At 43.7% G+C, this 19417-nt stretch overlaps 1 protein-coding gene across 1 annotated transcript; it reads right to left on the bottom strand.

Annotated features, from left to right (window-relative positions):
* Positions 1-10544: 10544 nt before the first annotated feature.
* Positions 10545-18759, bottom strand: LOC311101154 (outer mitochondrial transmembrane helix translocase). Its single transcript, XM_084142232.1, has 10 exons — positions 18737-18759; positions 15927-16112; positions 15698-15796; positions 15305-15425; positions 14976-15176; positions 14738-14844; positions 12991-13080; positions 12649-12699; positions 12427-12563; positions 10545-12250 (listed from the first exon to the last, which is right to left on the bottom strand). The coding sequence occupies exons 2-10, from the start codon at positions 16098-16100 to the stop codon at positions 12130-12132; spliced, it is 1101 nt and encodes a 366-aa protein (XP_083998358.1). The 5' UTR covers positions 16101-16112; positions 18737-18759; the 3' UTR covers positions 10545-12129.
* Positions 18760-19417: the final 658 nt, after the last annotated feature.

Genomic DNA, 19417 nt, shown 5'->3' with positions numbered 1-19417 from the left:
CCGCAAACTATGATGATGAGACCATAAAATAACTGTCTATAGTTACAGACGTGCTCATCCAATGCCTTCAGGGCAATGCTCAGATGGTTGGGATGTAGAGCTGCTCATCCAATGGTTTCAGGGCAATACTCAGATGGTTGGGAAATCTTTGGCAACACTGTGTGTTGCACGGCACCACCTATGGTTAGTGCAGTCTAAGCTCCCTTACAAAGAGAAGGTTCCACTCCTAGGTGTACCCATATATCACCTGGCCAGTGTCTAAGGAAGGCAAGAGAAGCACAGATGGAGCTTCAGTGCCTCATTCCAAAGCCTAGAATGCATCAGCCAGCAAACCATTACTCCCATCCCAGGGCCCCAACTGGGGAGCCAAGAAACCAGGCTCAGACTCACACTGTACCTGCTCAGGAGTGGAGGAACAGAGACTCTCGGCCCTACCAAAGAGGTGGAGCGCAGCATCACCCAAGAGGCAGAGGTGCACCATATGCAGGCCGCGTCCCCTCTGCACCACATCACGCAGAGCCTCGGTCCTGATTGGACTGACTCGCTAGCACCACATCACGCAGAGCCTCGGTCCTGATTGGACTGACTCGCTAGCACAACACAGTTTCCTCGAGCACCACCTTTCCAGCTGGAAAAGGTCAACGGCCAACAAATGGGTGTTACGCACTCTAACACAAGGTTACGCACTACAATTATGTCAGCGACCCCCACGCTTCAGTGGTGTCTTGAAAGCAATGGCTTGCAACCCTGCTCAAAAGCAAACGTTCTGCTCAGAAGTCTCCTTGCTCCTGGAAAAGCATGCAATTGAAGAGATGGAACCAGTGCAACAAAACTGCGGGTTCAACTCAATCTATTTTCTGGTGCCGCAAAAGGGCGGAAGCCTCCGTCCGATCCTGGACCTAAGGTGCCTGAATCATCATCTGTCAGCATTTTGAAGGGAAGTGCTGAAAATCAAAACCATCCTTTAGTCAGTACAACCAGGAGATTGGTTCACCACAGTGGACCTGAAAGACGCATACTTCCATATCCCCATTCTGCCAGCACACAGAAAATACCTGAGATTTGCCATCGAAAAACATGTTTTTCAGTTTTGCGTTCGCTCACCCCTCACACTTTCATGAAGTGCATAAGCGCTAGCCCCCCTTTGCCAAGAGGGAGTAGAGGGGGCCTGAACTACTTAAACGATTGGCTAATATGTGCAGAGTCACAAAGCCAAGCTTTTGCAAATCACCTCTCCGAGTTGGGACTAACAATGAACTTGGAAAATAGTTCTCTGGTCCCCACTCATTGTGTGCACTTCCTGGGCTTGACACTGTTACATTGAAATCATGCGAGCAACACTCTTTCCAGAAAAAGTGGTATCTCTGACATTGTCTTTCAACATTCAAACTGAGAAAACCGGTGACAATGATAGAGAGTCAGAGGCTGCAGTCCAAGTTGTACCATTGGGCTTGCTCCACATGCGGCCAATACATTGCTTTTGTGTTTGCCAGAAGGGGCAATTTCAATGAGTTGCTGGAGAGCAATACAATGGTGGCGCCTAGCACTTCAAACTTCCAGTGGAGTTGGGGTGCTGCAATTTTAATGGCAGAAAAACCTTTTTTGCATGCGCTAAAGACGGCTTTATCGGTCCGCTAATACAGGACTAGTAAAGTTTTTTGAAATACATATTTAAAAATAATAATAATTGTAATTCAGATGGTGCTGCAGCACTCTCAGCACCCCTAGTTCCCACAGCTATGCCATGGACAACAGCTCACATCAACTTACTGGAGCTCAAGGCGGTTCACCTTGTACTCCGGCACTTCCTCCCAGTACTGAGAGGACAACATTTACATTTTAGTCATTTAGCAGACGCTCTTATCCAGAGCGACTTACAGTTAGTGAGTGCATACTGGCCCCCTGTGGGAAACGAACCCACAACCCTGGCGTTGCAAGCGCCATGCTCTACCAACTGAGCTACAGGGGACTACACATATGGACAGACAACACAACTGTGGTTGCACACATCAACCGCCAGGGCAGATTGAGGTCAATGGCACTGCACCAGGTAGCAAGGGAGCTACTGCTTTGGGCAAATCAACACCTTACATCCCTCAGAGCAATACACCTGACCATGCAGAATCGCCATCTTCCTGCCCAATTTCTGTCATTTGGATTTTCCTCTAGGAGCTTATGGCTGCAGGGAACTCCCCATTTACACTGAACAAAAAAATAAATGCAACGTGGAAAGTGTTGGTCCCATGTTTCATGAGCTGAAATAAAACAATCCCAGAAATGCACAAAAAACGTATTTGATTGGCTGGGTCTGGCTCCCCAGTGGGTGGGCCTGGCTGCCAAGTGGGTGGGCCTATGCCCACCCATGGCTGCACCCCTTCCCAGTCATGTGAAATCCATAGATTAGGGCCTAATGAATTTATTTCAATTGACTGATTTCCTTATATGAACTGTAACTCAGTAAAATCTTTTAAATTGTTGCATGTTGCCTTAATATTTTTGTTCATTATACATTGAAAGTGTATATGGCAGTCATGTTTATGGGCCATGACCAGATTGCGGGTGCAATTCATGAAAGGTGCCCGCAGGCTACGTCCCCCCGAGGCTCCTTCAGTACCCTCATGGGAGTTGGCTGTTGTAATACGATCACTTATGAGGCCACCATTTGAGCCCCTGTCTTCACTTGAGCTATGTGAGCTCTCAGTCAAGACTGCCTTTCTATTGGCTATTGTTTCAGCCAAGCATGTTGGAGAATTACATGCGCTTTCTACCCATCCTTCATGCCTCACTTTAGCAGAAGATGGATCTAAGGCAGTGCTTTGGTTAAATTCAGCATTCTCACCTACGGTCCTTTCATCATCACATGCTAACCAGCCCTTAATCATAGCGGCATTTCACCCGCATCCCCACTCCTCACAGGAGAGTTGTGAGTTGCATACACTTTGCCCGGTTAGGGCATTGAGTGCCTATCTTGCTGCAACAAGAACTGTTCGTCAAACAGAACAGCTTTTTGTGTGTTATGGGCAGAACACCAAAGGGTGCGCTGTCTCGAAGCAGAGACTGACATATTGAATTACCAATGCAGTGTCAAAATCACACCCTGCAGCAGGTAGGCATGGTAGGACACTCCACCATGGGTATGGCCACTTCATTGGCCCTGTTCAGAGGGGCCTCCCTGGACTGTTATATGGGCTGCTGCCCAGGCAACACCCATAACTTTCATGAGGTCCTACAGACTCAATGCTATGTCCACACCATCAGTGGGGTCTGTGGTTCTGGACACGGCACGCTCTCTCAGCCCAGATAAGTGAGCGTACCGTGAACCTTGTACATACTTACTTATCAACCATCAGTGAGATGGATGTCCTACACAGAGGCCTTCCACTATTGGTGCTGTTGCACTCAATTGAAGCCTCATATTGTAAGTTATAGCTTTCAGCTTGCTTGTGTATACGGTTGTATACCACAGTTGAAATTCTGTGTTACATTCTGTTGCATCCTGTTGGGTTATGAATTTAACATTGGTTCTCTGAGTAGAGTAACGGGTCGCCAAGCTTTCATGTCGTTCCTCCACTTCCGTAGGGTTCGAGTGAAGTAATAGACAGTATGTCACACCACACCGCATTTTATAGTGACAGGTCACATGGGTACAGTAAGGGCGTGGCGTGACTGTAAACATCTTTGATATTAAGCACAGTGGCGATTTTAGCATATAAATCTTGGTGGGGCAAACTCCCCAAAAATGTTTTAGATGCATGCCAGCAAAGCCACTACCCAACACAACACAACACTAAACAATACATTAATTGCATTATAACGGTGACAAACGGTGCCCACAAACTGTTAGGGCCTACAGAAATCTGTCCCAACAGCAGAGCTTTGTTTTCAGCAGCATGGAGTGAATCCTTACCACTGCTACACCTGGCTATCAGCGGAGCCTTGTCTGGCAGCGAAACAGTTCATTCAGCCTCATTTACTTCCTTTTGAAACAACATAGCTGATATAGGTGACTTGCTTAAACAAATGTGATTTCTACTGGCAATTGAGATGTACAAACTATGGCATAAGGGGACAATGAGTGGATAAGAGGCAATCCGTAATTTCAATTAAAACATTAATAAGCGAGCTAGGACGGACCTAGTCAATATAACTATTTGTTCAGCAGTTTTGAAATGTACAGTGACAGAATTCAGAACATGTCTTTCTGAAGGCACTGAATATAATTTTGGCAATTTATTTTCATTTACTTCCCTATTGGACCCACCGCTATGCCAGTTCTTTTGGACCCACCACTATGCCAGTTCTATTGGACCCACCGCTATGCCAGTTCTATTGGACCCACCGCTATGCCAGTTCTATTGGACCCACCGCTATGCCAGTTCTATTGGACCCACCGCTATGCCAGTTCTATTGGACCCACCGCTATGCCAGTTCTATTGGACCCACCGCTATGCCAGTTCTATTGGACCCACCGATAGGCAAGTTATATTGGACCCACCGCTATGCAAGTTCTATTGGACTCACCGCTATGCCAGTTCTATTGGACCCACCGCTATGCCAGTTCTATTGGACCCACCGCTATGCCAGTTCTATCGGACCCACCGCTATGCCAGTTCTATTGGACCCACCGCTATGCCAGTTCTATCGGACCCACCGCTATGCAAGTTCTATTGGACTCACCGCTATGCCAGTTCTATTGGACCCACCGCTATGCCAGTTCTATCGGACCCACCGCTATGCAAGTTCTATTGGACCCACCGCTATGCCAGTTCTATTGGACCCACCGCTATGCCAGTTCTATCGGACCCACCGCTATGCCAGTTCTATTGGTGTCATTCTGTTTTACTTTTGAGATGAAGCCTAATTATTTTTAGTTTTAGTTTGTGTCAAGAACTGCAACGCTGCTGGGCTTTTCACACCCGACAGTTTCCCATGTGTATCAAGAATGGTCCACCACCCAAAGGACATCCAGCCAACTTGACACAACTGTGGGGAGCATTGGAGTCAACATGGGCCAGCATCACTGTGGAATGCTTTCCACACCTTGTAAAGTCCATGCCCCGACGAATTGAGACTGTTCTGTATAATATTAACATAATCACGTTTATTTTTTTGAATGTATTATAAGATTTACCATATGATATGATAGTGTATGATGTGTTTAACTATTTCAAATAGCTGAGATGTGTTATTACAGCTTGTGACATATTTAGTGACAGGTATCTAGGCCACACACCTGGATCTGGCTTATGGCTGCTAAACAGTGCGCAAAGTTGTGCCAGTTGGACCGGTTTTCATGAAGCTTATCCATGTCACTAACAAGGGCTCATTGAGGAGTTGTGTCTAACAGTAACAGTGAGCCGCTATGTACTATGGGAGTCACTGAGCCCATGGGCCAAATGAATGATGCTCATTCTGGGCAGACCTGGGAGAGGCCCAGCCAGGCCTGTGTGTGAGGGGTTGCAGCCAGCGAGCAGTGGGCCTGACTGCCAATGTATGAATGAATAGACCTTTTTGTTTTCCCCTGTCCCTCTGCAGCCCCCAACAACCTGGTCCGCCTGCACACAGTATGCGAAGCCACAGAGGTGCACTTAGGGAGGCTGGACAGAGAATTACTAGAAAAGGCTGGAGCGACATTAGTGTACCTTGTTATATCCAGATGATCTGAAAGACATTCTATCCAATGAAAGCTTCCCTGGGTTGGGGTTATCTATATCATTCTAGTCTCTGTGCCTGGTGGTCAGTAGTCGGAACTCTTTTACATCTAACAAGGACCTGATGAGCTGTAAACTCTTTACAATCCTTCCCATTGCATTCAGAGTAATAGACAGCTGTACAGGGGAGTCCAGAGTAGTGCAGCTATTGGGGCAGGGCAGCTCACTGTAGCATGGCTTCTTTCAGGTATTTCACATAAGCTTATAGAGGGATCATATGGCATTGATCACGTGTCACTCACTACTTGCGTTCTCCCACCACCTTCTAATTTATGCATAAGGCCCTTTCCAAAGGAACAATGAATTGTTGTTCTCTAGTTTCTCTTATCAAAACTAAACAAAGACAGACATATTGTTCTGCTTGGAATTTAAACATATGGGAAGGTATACTTGTCTTGGGAATGACTTAATGCAGTCCTTATCAAGCTGTAACACTACATGTTACAGCACAGTTATGTGTTTCCCAGCTGACTCAAATATTGTGTGTTCAGTTGCAAACCCCTAAGGCAGTATTTATTTCTCTTGTACTAATAGCTCAATTATAAATGTGCAGATGTGTTATCATGCGGTCTCTCTGTGGTTTCAGGATTTTCAGAGGGTCACTAACGTGGGGTACCAGGCTTACCATGTGAGCAGGTCCAAGCGAAGCCAGTGGTGGGCACCAGAGAAGGCTTCAGAGGCTGCACTGTCTGGCTCACAGGTAAGCAAAGAAAACCCTCTCTCTCCAATACTACACTACATAGTTTCATATAAGCCTCGTTGGATAATGGATGTATTGTAAATATTGACTATGTCACTGTGTACAAAGGGTTTGTCAGGTGCTGGAAAGAAAACCGTCGGCTTTGCCCTGGAGGAGTACTTGGTTTTCCCTGCTACTCCTTGGACGGGGATAACATCCGACAGAAACTGAACAGTAACCTGGGCTTCACCTCTGTGGACAGGGAGGAGAGCATCAGGCGCATCGCTGAGGTGGCCAAGCTGTTTGCAGATGCAGGATTGGTCTGCATCACCAGCTTAATTTCCCCATTCACTAAGGTGAGTGAGTGACACAGTTAAACAGACACTGTTCAATTCGCAATTGAGATACTCAATTGGAAACTTATCAAAGGGCCATCTCTAAATCATCCATTGTGATAGATCTGAGCTCTGGCTTGTATAGCTGCTATACTGTGTGTCTGCATTCACTTCTGTTGGTATATGGTCTTGAAAACCAGTTTTTGTTATGGAAGCAAAATTAAGATACCAAACATGTTGATTTTTGCTACCCAGTCTCTTCCTCCGAAAGGACCGAAATGAAGCCAGGAAGATCCATGAGCGCTCTGGGCTGTCGTTCTTCGAGGTGTTCATTGACGCTCCTCTGGAGGTGTTTGAGAGCAGGGATGTTAAAGGCATCTAAAAGAAGGCCTGTGCTGGTGAGATTAAAGGTACTGATCAGACTGACTCTGCCCTCTAGTGTTCCAGTACTCTTTTACGTTACATTACAGAGCAAGATTTTAACAGCATAGATCATATGGCTTCAAAGTCTACTACTTTACATGCTATTAAACAAGCAAAGAGAGTGGGTCATAGAATGTACAGCTACAGCACTAAAGTAGTGTCAATTACTGACAAGGTCCTGAACAGGTATCCTAACCCTCTCCCCTCAGGCTTTAAGGGCATCGATTCACCCTTTGAGAAGCCTGAGTCACCTGAGCTTATGCTGAAGACCGGAGAGATCTCAGCGAATGAGTGCATCCAGCAGTTGGTCGAGCTGCTGAAGGAACAGGTGAGTCTATCTATGGCTCCTGAGACCTTGTTGGGCCTCGTCTGTCTGTGGTGTAGCTAAATCAGTATTTTCAAATTACTGGTACTGCCCTATCTCTACCATGAGGAAAATGTCGTAGTCATTGGACAATATTATCCAAATTAGTATTTTCAGGCTCCTTTGAACAGTGTGAACTTGTTAATGTACTAACACATTGATCCCTTTGTTTTGTATTGTGCCCACTAGTGTGACAGAGGAAGTGAATGAGCTCTTTGTGCCAGAGAACAAGCTTGACTTGGCACTGAGCGACGCCAAGACACTGCCCACCATCAGCATCACCAAGGTAACAAATCCTTCTTGTATGCGAGTTTTTGGGTTTGATATGTACAATCTTGAGTAGACTTAACTGCTGGCACTTTGAGGCAAGTAACACTGAAACATGCATGAGAGCATCAGCTGTTCCGGACGACTGTGTGATCACGCTCTCCATAGCCGATGTGATTAAGACCTTTAAACAGGTCAACATTCACAAGGCCGCAGGGCCAGACGGATTACGAGGACGTGTACTCTGAGAATGCGCTGACCAACTGGCAAGTGTCTTCACTGACATTTTCAACCTCTCCCTGTCTGAGTCTGTAATACCAACATGTTTCAAGCAGACCACCATAGTCCCTGTGCCCAAGAACACTAAGATAACCTGCCTAAATGACTACCGACCCGTAGCACTCACGTCTGTAGCCATGAAGTACTTTGAAAGGCTGGTCATGGCTCACATCAACACCATTATCCCAGAAACCCTAGACCCACTCCAATTTGCATACCGTTCCAACAGATCCACAGATGATGCAATCTCTATTGCACTCCACACTGCCCTTTCCCACCTGGACAAGAGGAACACCTATGTGAGAATGCTATTCATTGACTACAGCTCAGCGTTCAACACCATAGTGCCCTCAAAGCTCATCACTAAGCTAAGGACCCTGGGACTAAACACCTCCCTCTGCAACTGGATCCTGGACTTCCTGACAGGCCACCCCCAGGTGGTAGGGGTAGGTAACAACACATCTGCCACGCTGATCCTCAACACGGGGGCCCCTCAGGGGTGCGTGCTCAGTCCCCTCCTGTACTCCCTGTTCACCCATAACTGCATGGCCAGGCACGACTCCAACACCATCATTAAGTTTGCTGACGACACAACAGTGTCAGATGAACCGATGTGGATGTGGTGGAGGAGTCAGGCGCAGGACACAGAGGCTTCGTCCAACAGACTTTACTAGTCAAAAGTGCAAAAATACAATACACGGCCTCGAAACAAACAGAGGCGAGTGAATGCGTAAACCATGCGTAAACACTAAACAAACAAACAGAGCGACAACACGCAACTCCGAAATACGGGCAGACAACAACACACAATCTAACCTATACAAAACAGGGAACTTATAGGACACGTAATCAGAACACAAACAGACACAGGTGTACAAGACAGACCAAAGCAATCACACCACAAAACATTCAACGGTGGCAGCTAGTACTCCGGGGACGGCGAACGCCGAAGCCTGCCCGAACCAGGAGGAGGAGCAGTCTCGGCCGAAACCGTGACAAACAGTGGTAGGCCTGATCACTGATAACGATGAGACAGCCTATAGGGAGGAGGTCAGAGACCTGGCTGTGTGGTGCCAGGATAAAAACCTCTCCCTCAACGTGATCAAGACAAAGGAGATGATTGTGGACTACAGGAAAAAAAAGAGGATTGAGCACGCCCCCATTCTCATCGAAGGGGCTATAGTGGAACAGGTTGAGAGCTCCTTGGTGTCCACATCATCAACAAACTATCATGGTCCAAACACACCAAGACAGTCGTGAAGAGGGCACAACAAAGCCTATTCCCCCTCAGGAGACTGAAAAGATTTGGCATGGGTCCTCAGATCCTCAAAATGTTCTACAGCTGCACCATCGAGAGCATCCTGACTGGTTGCATGACCGCCTGATATGGCAACTGCTCGGCCTCCGACCGCATGGCATTACAGAGGGTAGTGCGTACGGCCCAGTACATCACTGGGGCCAAGCTTCCTGCCATCCAGGACCTCTATACCAGGTGGTGTCAGAGGAAGGTCCTAAAAATTATCAAAGACTCCAGCCACCCTAGTCATCGACTGTTCTCTCTGCTACCACATGGCAAGCGGTACCAGAGCGCCAAGTCTAGGTCCAAAAGGCTTCTTAACAGCTTTTACCCCCAAGCCATAAGACTCCTGAACAGCTAATCAAGGCTACCCGGACTATTTGCATTGCCCCCCCCCCCACCCCCACCCCCCTCTTTTACGCTGCTGCTACTGTTTATTATTTATGCATAGTCACTTTAACTCTACCCACATGTACATATTACCTCAATTACCTCGACCCACCGGTGCCCCCACACATTGACTCTGTACCGGTACCCCCTGTATATAGCCTCCCTACTGTTATTTAATTTTACTGCTGCTCTTTAATTATTTGCAATTTTTTACTTATCCATTTTTTTTTCTTAACTGAATTGTTGGTTAAGGGCTTGTAAGTAAGCATTTCACTGTAATGTCTACACCGGTTGTATTCGGCGCATGTGGCAAATACAATTTGATTTGAAGTACTGTAGAAATCTAGGCTTTTTTTTTTTTTTTTTACTCCTTTTTAACTGTTTATTATTTCAACTAGAAATCGTTTAGTTTGATGAGTGGGTCAAAAGGAATCTGTAAGCAAGTAAAGTACTTTTTAATTGGAAGTCATTGAGAGAAATCAATATGAATGATTTATTAACAGATCACTTATGTTACCTATCTATGCATCTTAACTTCCAAGGTAGTAACTTAAAAAATGCATGATAGATGTTTTTTAAGCTGTGAGAAGACAAATGATGTAATTCCATAGATGAGTGACCAAGAAGTTTGTGGTATGTGAATGGAAGGGGTTTTAACTACTCTTGTGTAATGGAATGAAACTTTATTTATCAAGTGATGCCATGTTAACTCATGTTCTTATACTGTATTTACCTTTTTATATTTCAGAATACTTTTCAGAGTATAGGAAATGTCAAGCAAATAAATTATTACATAACATTAAAAGATGTATTTGTGTCATTTATTTTAGCTGACACCAGAATTCAGGGTACTACAAAGGCAGCGCATCAGCCGATTGTTAATGGCAAAGAAGACAATATTCAATTAAAATATTAGTCACAATCAGGAACTTATCAACAATACCATTATTTAATATAAAATAAAGTAAAGCAAGCATATTTGATCTAAACAAGAGTTTAATAATAAACAAAACAATTTCCACTAATCCTCAAAACTATATGTCCACAGAAAACTTGTCATTCAAGTAAACTATGAATTGGCAATCACACACATTCAATAGATTTACAAGTTCCAATGGCTGTTGCTTGTGGGAGATACTAGAAGTTTGTCATGAATAAATAATCAATCACCCAACAATTAAGCATCCTGGTCATCATAAGGGATCAACAGAAACTATAATGCTGCGTTCACGGGCTAGTCAGAACTCTGAAATTTCCGACTTGCTAACTGGTTGAACGCGGCACATGTATAACTACAACAAGTTAGCAAGTCTGACATTTACGAGTTTCCTAGTTCCGACTAGCACATGAATGCGGCATAAGCACATGAATGCGGCATAAGCGACATGACAATCAGCGCAGGAAGTATTCACAAGCAGTTTCTATATTCTACTGTAAATGAAACCTGGACTAACAAGAGGTCATAAAAAGGACCTGAAAGCACAACACAGACACACAACCTGTCACACAGGTTTCCTGATCTATTGAAGTTTTAAAAACAAAAGTAAACTTGAATAATAAATACCTTAACATTAGTAGCTCATGATATTACAGCTCTAGCCTGCTCTATGTATTTACTATAAATAAATGGAAGGCCATGACACTGTAAACTTACCCAAACATCTTTGCATCGTGTTCTCTTCACAACATCCACAGCGATAATTCACTTTCAATGAAAAGTTGAATTGCTCTTTTTGATATAGAAACATTTATCATGCATGATAAAAAGTATGATCTAATTCATATAATTCAGACATCCGAAAACCACTCATTGTATAACACTTAGCTAATAGTCAAAGGATGACAGTGCCAACTAAAAGTAGCACATTCTATTACAGATGTTACACTAGCTAGTTTGATTAACAGCTTTCCTGAAAACATTTTTCTGAATAGCCCTAAATATACAGTACCAAAATAAACATTTGATGTTCAGATAAAATGGAAGGTGAAAGCCAAAGGCTAAATCAATATTGCTGTGTGTGTGTAATAAGGACGAGCATGTGTACTGTCAAACCTGAAAGGATCCAAAGCTGTGCTCATATTTTGCAGTCTGAGAGCATGCTTCGGTGAGATGTTGGTTGAGCAGATATGCATAAGAAACTAATGCCAACATAAGTATCATGTAACACCTAACTTCAAGATAATAAATTGCATTTTGACCGAAACATTTAATGTGAATACATTGAACCAAATGTTCTTAAATAATAAATGAAGTAAAATGTTGAAGTGATATTATGTTAGGCATTACATTATTATGTGTACCGCTTCATGGTTTCTATCAGTACTCTTCATACATAAGGAAAACATATCCAGAGGCTTAATAGTTCTCTTTTGCACGTCAACACTCAATCCATAGCAGCATGCATCAGTACACTCTGTCCCCCTGCAGACTTGGACTTCCTCATCTTCTGGATGGCCCTCTGCATGTCCTGCTGCTGGATGGACCGGATGTAATCCTCTTCTAGACTGGAAGGGTGGTGGGAGGGAGACAGAAGACAAAGAAAAGGTCAGTATCTTGCTGGTAACTGCAGAAGGCACTCTAATTGTGTGAAATCTCTAATCACTACAAATGCTCATATGTAAAGCCAATGTAAGACAGTGGTAATGGTCATCACGTTAGGGCTCGAGAAGGGGTGTGGTACCTGTCATTGGCATGGGTGTTATGGACAAAGTCCCGCACACAGAGCAGAGCAGCGTCCCGACACAACTCTCTGAGGTCACTCCCTGAGAATCCATCAGTCTCCTTCGCTATCTCAACAAAGTCAACAGTGGGCTCAACCTGGGATATGCATGGGGAGGTTTAGTGAAAACACACACTGACAAAAAGCATAACTTAATTACCATGACTTACATGTAGAACTTACATTTTCATTTTCCAATATGAGTTTCAAGATTTCTTCCCTCTGCCTGACATTCTGCAAGAAGATATTTTTAGCAGGAATTAAATACATTTCAGGTAATCTCATATAGTACTGCATAATCATAATATAATATGCCATTTAGCAGACACTTTTATCCAAAGCGACTTACAGTCACGTGTGCATACATTTTTACGTATGGGTGGTCCCGGGGATCGAACCCACTACCCTGGCGTTACAAGCGCCATGCTCTACCAATTGAGCTACAGAGGACCACATATCATAGTACATATTCATAGTACTGTGTATATACACTGATAAACGTGTACAGTTTGTGAATATACTCACAGGCTGATTTATGTGAAATCTTGTGGGCATTCTCCTCAGAATGGCAGAGTCTAGATCCTGTGGACGGTTAGTGGCCCCCATAATGATGACCTACATGTGGAAAAGGTGAGAGGCAAGTGAGAAACAGACTCAACCAGACAGGTGTCACATGATCCTTGTATTTTATTCATGATGGACCTACAGTGAGGGAAAAGTATTTGATCCCCTGCTGATTTTGTACGTTTGCCCACTGACAAAGAAATGATCAGTCTATAATTTTAATGGTAGGTTTATTTGAACAGTGAGAGACAGAATAACAACAACAAAAATCCAGAAAAATGCATGTCAAAAATGTTATAAATTGATTTGCATTTTAATGAGGGAAATAAGTATTTGACCCCCTCTCAATCAGAAAGATTTCTGGCTCCCAGGTGTCTTTTATACAGGTAACGAGCTGAGATTAGGAGTGCTCCTAATCTCAGCTTGTTACCTGTATAAAAGACACCTGTCCACAGAAGCAATCAATCAGATTCTAAACTCTCCACCATGGCCAAGACCAAAGAGCTCTCCAAGGATGTCAGGGACAAGATTGTAGACCTACACAAAGCTGGAATGGACTACAAGACCATCGCCAAGCAGGTTGGTGAGAAGGTGATAAACAGTTGGTGCGATTATTCGCAAATGGAAGAAACACAAAATAACTGTCAATCTCCCTCGGCCTGGGGCTCCATGCAAGATCTCACCTCGTGGAGTTGCAATGATCATGAGAACGGTGAGGAATCAGCCCAGAACTACACGGGAGGATCTTGTCAATGATCTCAAGGCAGCTGGGACCATAGTCACCAAGAAAACTATTGGCAACACACTACGCTGTAAAGGACTGATATCCTGCAGCGCCCGCAAGGTCCCCCTGCTCAAGAAAGCACATATACAGGCCCGTCTGAAGTTTGCCAATGAACATCTGAATGATTCAGAGGAGAACTGGGTGAAAGTGTTGTGGTCAGATGAGACCAAAATCGAGCTCTTTGGCATCAACTCAACTCGCCGTGTTTGGAGGAGGAATGCTGCCTATGACCCCAAGAACACCATCCCCACCGTCAAACATGGAGGTGGAAACATTATGCTTTGGGGGTGATTTTCTGCTAAGGGGACAGGACAACTTCACCGCATCAAAGGGACAATGGACGGGGCCATGTACCATCAAATCCTTCCCTCAGCCAGGGCATTGACAATGGGTCGTGGATGGGTATTCCAGCATGACAATGACCCAAAACACACGGCCAAGGCAACAAAGGAGTGGCTCAAGAAGAAGCACATTAAGGTCCTGGAGTGGCCTAGCCAGTCTCCAGACCTCAATCCCATAGAAAATCTGTGGAGGGAGCTGAAGGTTCGAGTTGCCAAACGTCAGGCTCGAAACCTTAATGACTTGGAGAAGATCTGCAAAGAGGTGTGGGACAAAATCCCTCCTGAGATGTGTGCAAACCTGGTGGCCAACTACAAGAAACGTCTGACCTCTGTGATTGCCAACAAGGGTTTTGCCACCAAGTACTAAGTTATGTTTTGCAGAGGTCAAATACTTATTTCCCTCATTAAAATGCAAATCAATTTATAACATTTGACATGCGTTTTTCTGGATTTTTTTGTTGTTATTCTGTCTCTCACTGTTCAAATAAACCTACCATTAAAATTATAGACTGATCATGTCTTTGTCAGTGGGCAAACGTACAAAATCAGCAGAGGATCAAATACTTTTTTCCCCTCACTGTACCTGGCAGTTGTAGTCAGTTTCCAGCCCATCCCACAAGCTCATGAACTGAGCCTTCATCATGGCTGTGGCCTCGTGGTCAGAGCTGGAACGGCTTCTTAGGAAAGAGTCTGGAACAGAAAATGACAGGATCAACAGGAGATGGTGATGATCACTACATAACAGGCTTAGCTGAAGAACCCAAACAAGATTTCAAAGTACTGTATACCAAAGGAAGGGCAATGGTAAAATAAGCATTTACCAATCTCATCTATGAAGATGATTGAGGGCTGGAGCTTAATGGCTAGAGAGAAGACGGCAGCAGCCAGTTTCTGGGACTCTCCATACCACTTGTCTGTGAGGGTGGAAGGCTGCAGGTTGATGAAGCGGAAGCCAGCTTCTTTGGCAGTTGCTTTGGCAATCAGCGTCTTTCCACAGCCAGGTGGTCCATACAGCAGCACACCTGTTATCATAATGAAGAGGTACGAGGAGTACTAAAGACTGAAGGTGGTCTGTTGAACCTTAATATGCATTGTGTCTCTATCATTACCTGTATCAATAAACTAATATTTTATGAAAGAAGAGACTCACCTTTTGGTGGCTGAAGCAGTCTGGATCCCTCAAACAAGTGTCTCTTCTGGATGGGAAGTATGACAGTGTCTTTCAGCTCAGTGATGACCTCATCTAGGCCAGCAATATCACTCCATGTGATCTGTAGAGAGAGCATCACATCAGTTAGTTATGAGGCATAGACGGCATACACCGAGTATACAAAACCTTAAGAACATCTGCTCTTTCCATGACATAGACTGACCAGGTGAATCCAGGTGAAAGCTATGATCCCTTATTGATGTCACCTGATAAATCCACTTCAAATCAGTGTAGTTGAAGGAGAGGAGATGTTCCTAATGTTTCGTATACTCTGTAGAATGTTGTAATGAAGTTTGGGGTTCAAAAAATTGTGTATTGATGCAGCTCTCTTACCTGCATGGTCAATGGGTCCACCAGATGTGCTGCAATGCTCATCTCATACTCTGAGAGCTTGACATTCTGCACACCAATCTGCTTCATGAGTTTCTCTGCCTAAAACCCCCAACTGTAAATAGTCATCTACCTTTGCACATTACAATACAGTCCCAACAAACATGATACATATCCACAGAAGATGCTCAGAATCAAACAGGTCAAACTTCTCATTTTTTTAAAACTTCACCTGTTTCTGCGCTTCCATTTTCTGTTTCCTTGTGGGATCAAGGGCATCAACCATCCACTTTATGGTGAAGTAGGTGACTGCACCAAATATAGTCAGTCGGAAGAGTAAACCAATAACTTCATTCCGGCCCAAGGGCCGGCCAACACTTTCAGTTGGAATCTCCTTCAACACCATCTTCTTAGATGTCTGCGGGATTGGAGAAAAAAATAAATTCTCCCAACTTGATCACAGTTGACATTGAACAATAAAGCTTGGCTAGTAGCTACTATGGCCAAAACTCCATCCCACCAAAACACATAATTTTCACACAGTATTATTCCATCCTCATAGTGTGGAAATACACTTGGTGTACAAAATATTGAGAACACGTGCTCTTTCCATGACATAGACTGACCAGGTGAAAGCTATGATCCCTTATTGATGTCACTTGTAACATCCACTTATGGTAGAGAAATGAACATTCAATTCTCTCAAAACAGCTTTGGTGGACATTCCTGCAGTCAGCATGCCAATTGCATGCGCCCTCAAAACTTGAGACATCTGTGGCATTGTGTAGTGCAGGGTTCTTCAATTCTGGTCCTGGAGGGCCGAAACACTTCTGTTTTTTATTTCTACCTGGTAGTTAATTGCACTCACCTGGTGTCCCAGGTCTGAATTAGCCCCTGATTAGAAGGAGAGGATGAAAAGCAGAGGTGTTTCGGCCCTCCAGGACCAGAATTGAAGAACCCTGGTGTAGTGTGACAAAATTGCACATCTTAGAGTGGCCTTTTATTGTCCCCAGCACAAGGTGCACCTGTGTAATGATCATGCTGTTTAATCAGCTTCTAGATATGCCACACCTGTCAGGTGGATGAATTATCTTGGCAATGGAGAAATGCTCACTAACAAGGGTGTAAACAAATTTGTAGACAACACTTGAGATAAATAAGCTTTCTGTGCTTATGGAACATTTCTGGGATCTTTTATTTCAGCTCATGAAACCAACACTTTACATGTCGCGGTTATACTTTTGTTCAGTGTATAAACAGAGGAAAATCAAGTTTGACTGCTCTGGGTCTTTAACAGTCTATTTCTAAAAATTATTTTACAATACAGACAATCTAAACTGTGAAAAGACTACTAGCTAGCTAGCAGTTTCCCTTTGCGTGTTACAAAACTGAAAGTTTGGCTTGACCTAACCCATTCATAGACGCCAACTACCTTTAGCACCTATTGACGATAGTATATTCTGGCCGCTGGAATTTTGTTAAGATCTCGACGCTTGCGGTACGGTTTTGGAAACACAAGGTACTTTTTTCTAATGTAACCTAGGTCTCTTTTTAAAATGCGCCCTGTATAGTACAACATTAATATACACACATACGTTAAAATACAAAAACACAGTCATGGCACAAATAGAACATCACAAATCACCCAGAAAAGGTTACATTCCCCCACAAACAAGGGCCCTATCAATACTTAAAAAATTGCCCGAACAACACCAGAATATCAAGATGACGCTTACTTTCATATCAGCGAGAAATAATTTTCTAAAAACTAAAAGTTCAATTACTACACACCTTGATAGGGTTAGTGTTCCCACAAGGCCATAATGTTACAGCGCTTGTTTACGAAAAGACAAGAGGCGACCACCTGTGCTAATTATCAATCTCCGAACACCTGTGTATAAACGGAAGTGTAGTTTCGTCCGATGGATCTATGCAAAACTGCTATAGTAAGTTTATTTTATTAGAAGGATTCGTTCTCGCTGATGGAAGATAAGGGCCATATGTTTTGAAAGCCATATGGCAAGCATTGATTGACGTTTCTAAACGTTAAAAAACAGTATCAAGATTGTAGTTCACAAGAGGTAGTCGTGGGCGAAGCTAACGGCATTAATGGCTGAAAACTGTAAGAAGGCAGAATGCCTCAGTTTAAAAGCTAGGTTAGTGTTATGATGCGTTTAGAGGAGGGACGCAAAAAAACGTAATATCTGTTGGCATAGCGGATCAACAAAGCAAGAAAGAGGGTGACAGCAAAACCAAGCCAGCACAAGGTATGTGTTGCTATAGTGATTTCAGTAAACAATCAGTGCAAATCAACATCGGTAGAAAACAATGCTACCACAGACGGCAAAAGTTGAAATAGTTTAACTTTGTCCAGTCTACTGTGGCGGCTGACGGCATTCACCGTCGGCATTTACAGTCGTGCTTGAAAACAATGACATCCGGTTTGCCGTCTACCATGTAAACACTGCATTAGTATTCCCACATGGCCATATCGCCACGTTACATCGCTTGTTCACGGAAAACATAGGCGGCCACCTGTGCTAATTAACTATCTAGCGTGATCCGAACACCTGTGTGTATGCGTAACTGGGGAGGATGTGTAGTTCAACTGGAGACACACAGCTTGTGGATCTGTGCAAAACTGCTACAGTAAATGTATCTTTATTTGAATGATTATTTCTCGCTGATATGAAAGATAAGGGGCATATCAGCATATGTTTGGAAACCCGGTTTAAAAGCGATGATTGACTTTTCTAAACGTTAAAAACACAGCGTCGGAATTGTAGTTCACATGTATGCGAATGTAACCGCTGAAAACCCTATATGGAGAAGGGTTTTCGAGAGCTAGCTTTGACCTTCCAGTTAGCATGCAGCCTCATGCCAAAATTAGTCGTTACTTTGTAGGGGAACAAATCCCGCTAGCCCGGCCACCTTGTGAAATGTGTTGGATTAATCCATCTATTTCTAATAACATTAAACATATTTAGAAAAACAAATAAACCATCATCACAGTTTGCTCATGTGAACTGGCATGACACTCACCTCGCGCTTCCGACTCTTTACTCTTGTCCGGGGGTTGTCAGCGTGAGGCTCCGCGCAATTTGCATGATCGGTGCCCCCTACTGTTTTGGAATAGACACTGTAAAATAATTTCCTCAATATTTCTGTGACATGAGACAGATGTTGAACGAACATTTTTCTAGGTAAATAGCAACAAGTAAAACTATAGATTTAATGAGGTGGCTACAACCCATATTGTGCAAATTAAGGTACTCCCCTCTCATAAAACGTTTATTTTTTTGTTACTTACTGTGTAGGTCAGGATACTGTACTTCATGTTCCATGCAAATCTGACAGATGGCGCCCTAACACAACTATTCGCGAAAGTCCAGTGACCACAACTAGTACTTGTCATCTACACTGGTTTACAAACTCCTGTCCGGGTAGAGAACTAGGAAAACTCAAGGTACTCAGACACTGCAGAATGTGCAACAACTGTGTTTATTTTTGTTTCCTAGTCTGTAATGCATAGTGTAAAAGATGCACAATGTGCAACAACTTTGAAGTTGTCAAGTATCAAAACATTGAAATGGTGAGACACGTACTCTTTATTTTTGTTTCCTAGTCTATTTGCATAGTGAAAAGGCAACAGCCAATGTATTTATTCCTCATCTAATACACCTGCAATTTGCTCCACATGTAGTTTATACAATGCCATGATAC

The sequence above is a fragment of the Coregonus lavaretus genome, assembly GCF_964263955.1.
Source record: "Coregonus lavaretus genome assembly, chromosome: 25".
NCBI classification, from domain to species: domain Eukaryota; kingdom Metazoa; phylum Chordata; class Actinopteri; order Salmoniformes; family Salmonidae; genus Coregonus; species Coregonus lavaretus.
Note: the sequence above shows the minus strand (reverse complement) of the source record. Positions and strands in the feature narration are given on the sequence as shown.